The sequence below is a fragment of the Protomyctophum bolini genome (assembly GCF_963924005.1).
Source record: "Protomyctophum bolini genome assembly, chromosome: 23".
NCBI lineage: Eukaryota > Metazoa > Chordata > Actinopteri > Myctophiformes > Myctophidae > Protomyctophum > Protomyctophum bolini.
The window spans coordinates 24,855,783-24,858,282 of NC_137884.1; the positions used below are offsets into that span (position 1 = coordinate 24,855,783).

The window sequence follows — 2,500 nt, forward strand, 5'->3', positions numbered from 1 at the left end:
GAACCTGGGGACTGACGCCCTCTACTGAAAGTGACGTCAGACTTCGGTGCTCTATTGTTAAAGTGGTTAAAAGCTATGAGTTGACACAGATATAAATGGGTCTCACTGTCCCCCCCACCAGGGGGGAGGGGTTTAAAGGGGGAGGGGCTCACCACCAGGCTTGTGGGGGACGGTCCCCAAAAGGGGGAGGTTCACTGTGGGATGGTCCATGATGTCTGTGTCCATTGAGCGGAGAGCCTGGAACTCATAGAAGAACTGCTCCTGAGGGACGTACACACACACACACACACACACACGCACACACACACACACGCACGCACGCACGCACGCACGCACGCACGCACGCACGCAAGGCAGAACATACAATACAGTAAATGATAATAACTGTGTCACCTTAGCCTTTAACACCCCACTGTTAATTTAGTCTATATAGTTTTAGTCGACTAATCATGGTGAGATTTTGTATAGACCTGCTTACTGAATAGCCGATCTACAAGCTCACGGCGCATTGTGAGTTTGTGGATCGGCTATTTTCGTTAAAGCATAAAATGACGGCCGTGTGTGTGTGTGTGTGTGTGTGTGTGTATTGAGTATTGATGATTACCGATTATTGGAGATGTCCCGATAATCGATATCGGACCTTATTTGTCATATCGGGTCATATCGGTATGGGTGAATATTCCAGTCTAACCACCGATCCCACACAGGGGTAAGGGGTTGACACTATGGCAGTCTTAACCAGTGATCCCACACAGGGGTAAGGGGTTGACACTATGCCAGTCTAACCAGTGATCCCATACAGGGGTAAGGGGTCGACACTATGCCAGTCTAACCAGTGATCCCATACAGGGGTAAGGGGTTGACACTATGCCAGTCTAACCAGCGATCTGACACAGGGGTAAGGGGTTGACACTATGCCAGTCTAACCAGCGATCCCACACAGGGGTAAGGGGTCGACACTATGCCAGTCTAACCAGCGATCCCACACAGGGGTAAGGGGTCGACACTATGCCAGTCTAACCAGCGATCCCACACAGGGGTAAGGGGTTGACACTATGCCAGTCTAACCAGTGATCCCACACAGGGGTAAGGGGTCGACACTATGCCAGTCTAACCAGCGATCCCACACAGGGGTAAGGGGTCGACACTATGCCAGTCTAACCAGCGATCCCACACAGGGGTAAGGGGTCGACACTATGCCAGTCTAACCAGTGATCCCATACAGGGGTAAGGGGTTGACACTATGGCAGTCTTAACCAGTGATCCCACACAGGGGTAAGGGGTTGACACTATGGCAGTCTTAACCAGTGATCCCACACAGGGGTAAGGGGTTGACACTATGCCAGTCTAACCAGCGATCCCACACAGGGGTAAGGGGTTGACACTATGCCAGTCTAACCAGCGATCCCACACAGGGGTAAGGGGTTGACACTATGCCAGTCTAACCAGCGATCCCACACAGGGGTAAGGGGTCGACACTATGCCAGTCTAACCAGCGATCCCACACAGGGGTAAGGGGTTGACACTATGCCAGTCTAACCAGCGATCCCACACAGGGGTAAGGGGTTGACACTATGCCAGTCTAACCAGCGATCCCACACAGGGGTAAGGGGTTGACACTATGCCAGTCTAACCAGCGATCCCATACAGGGGTAAGGGGTTGACACTATGCCAGTCTAACCAGCGATCCCACACAGGGGTAAGGGGTCGACACTATGCCAGTCTAACCAGCGATCCCACACAGGGGTAAGGGGTTGACACTATGGCAGGTAAATATAATGTTGGGGCATGATGTGGAGTTTGCTTTGGAGTTGCCCAAACTGCAAGTGCACATTTGAGTGAGGAGTCTGCTATAAACACAACACGATATATATAGCTAGATAGCTATAAACACAACACGAGATATATAGCTACAGTAGCTATAAACACAACACCAGATATATAAACACAACACCAGATATATAGCTAGTTATAAACACAACACCAGATATGTAGCTAGTTATAAACACAACACCAGATATGTAGCTAGATATCTATAAACACAACACCAGCAATAGCTAGATAGACAGACAGACAGACAGACAGACAGACAGACAGGCTCGTGAAGAAAGACTTCGGTGCATAAAAGGACCTGTCACACTGAGTTATCTGTGTTATTGACGCACGCACACGTGCACACGCACATGCACACACAAAGAGAATGGCAGGCTATCCTCTTTCATCTCGGTGTGTGCATGTGCGCGTGCGTGTGTGCGTGTGATGTTCAAAGGGAGAACATGTCAATTAGACGGAGGAACCACATCTATTTATTTTTCAGACCATTTAGCGTGTGTTCACGCACGCACGCAGGCACGCACGCACGTACGGACGCACACATGTCTGTCTCTACTGTGTGTCATGTCTGAGAATTCGACCTATGTGTGTATTTTTTTTTCCTTTCTTCCTCGTTGCACAGATGTTTGGCACATGTGTGTGTGTGTGTGTGTGTGTGTGAGTTTGA

The 2,500-nt window shown here is 49.6% G+C and overlaps 1 protein-coding gene across 2 annotated transcripts in view; it reads right to left on the reverse strand.

Moving 5' to 3' along the window:
- Nucleotides 1–2,500, reverse strand: part of wif1 (wnt inhibitory factor 1) — a 13,806-nt gene that overhangs the window by 8,652 nt on the left and 2,654 nt on the right. For both annotated transcript variants that reach the window (XM_080756915.1, XM_080756914.1), the window contains exon 3: nt 153–261. In XM_080756915.1, coding sequence (XP_080613041.1) covers nt 153–261 — 109 coding nt within the window. The remainder of the gene's footprint in view (nt 1–152; nt 262–2,500) is intronic.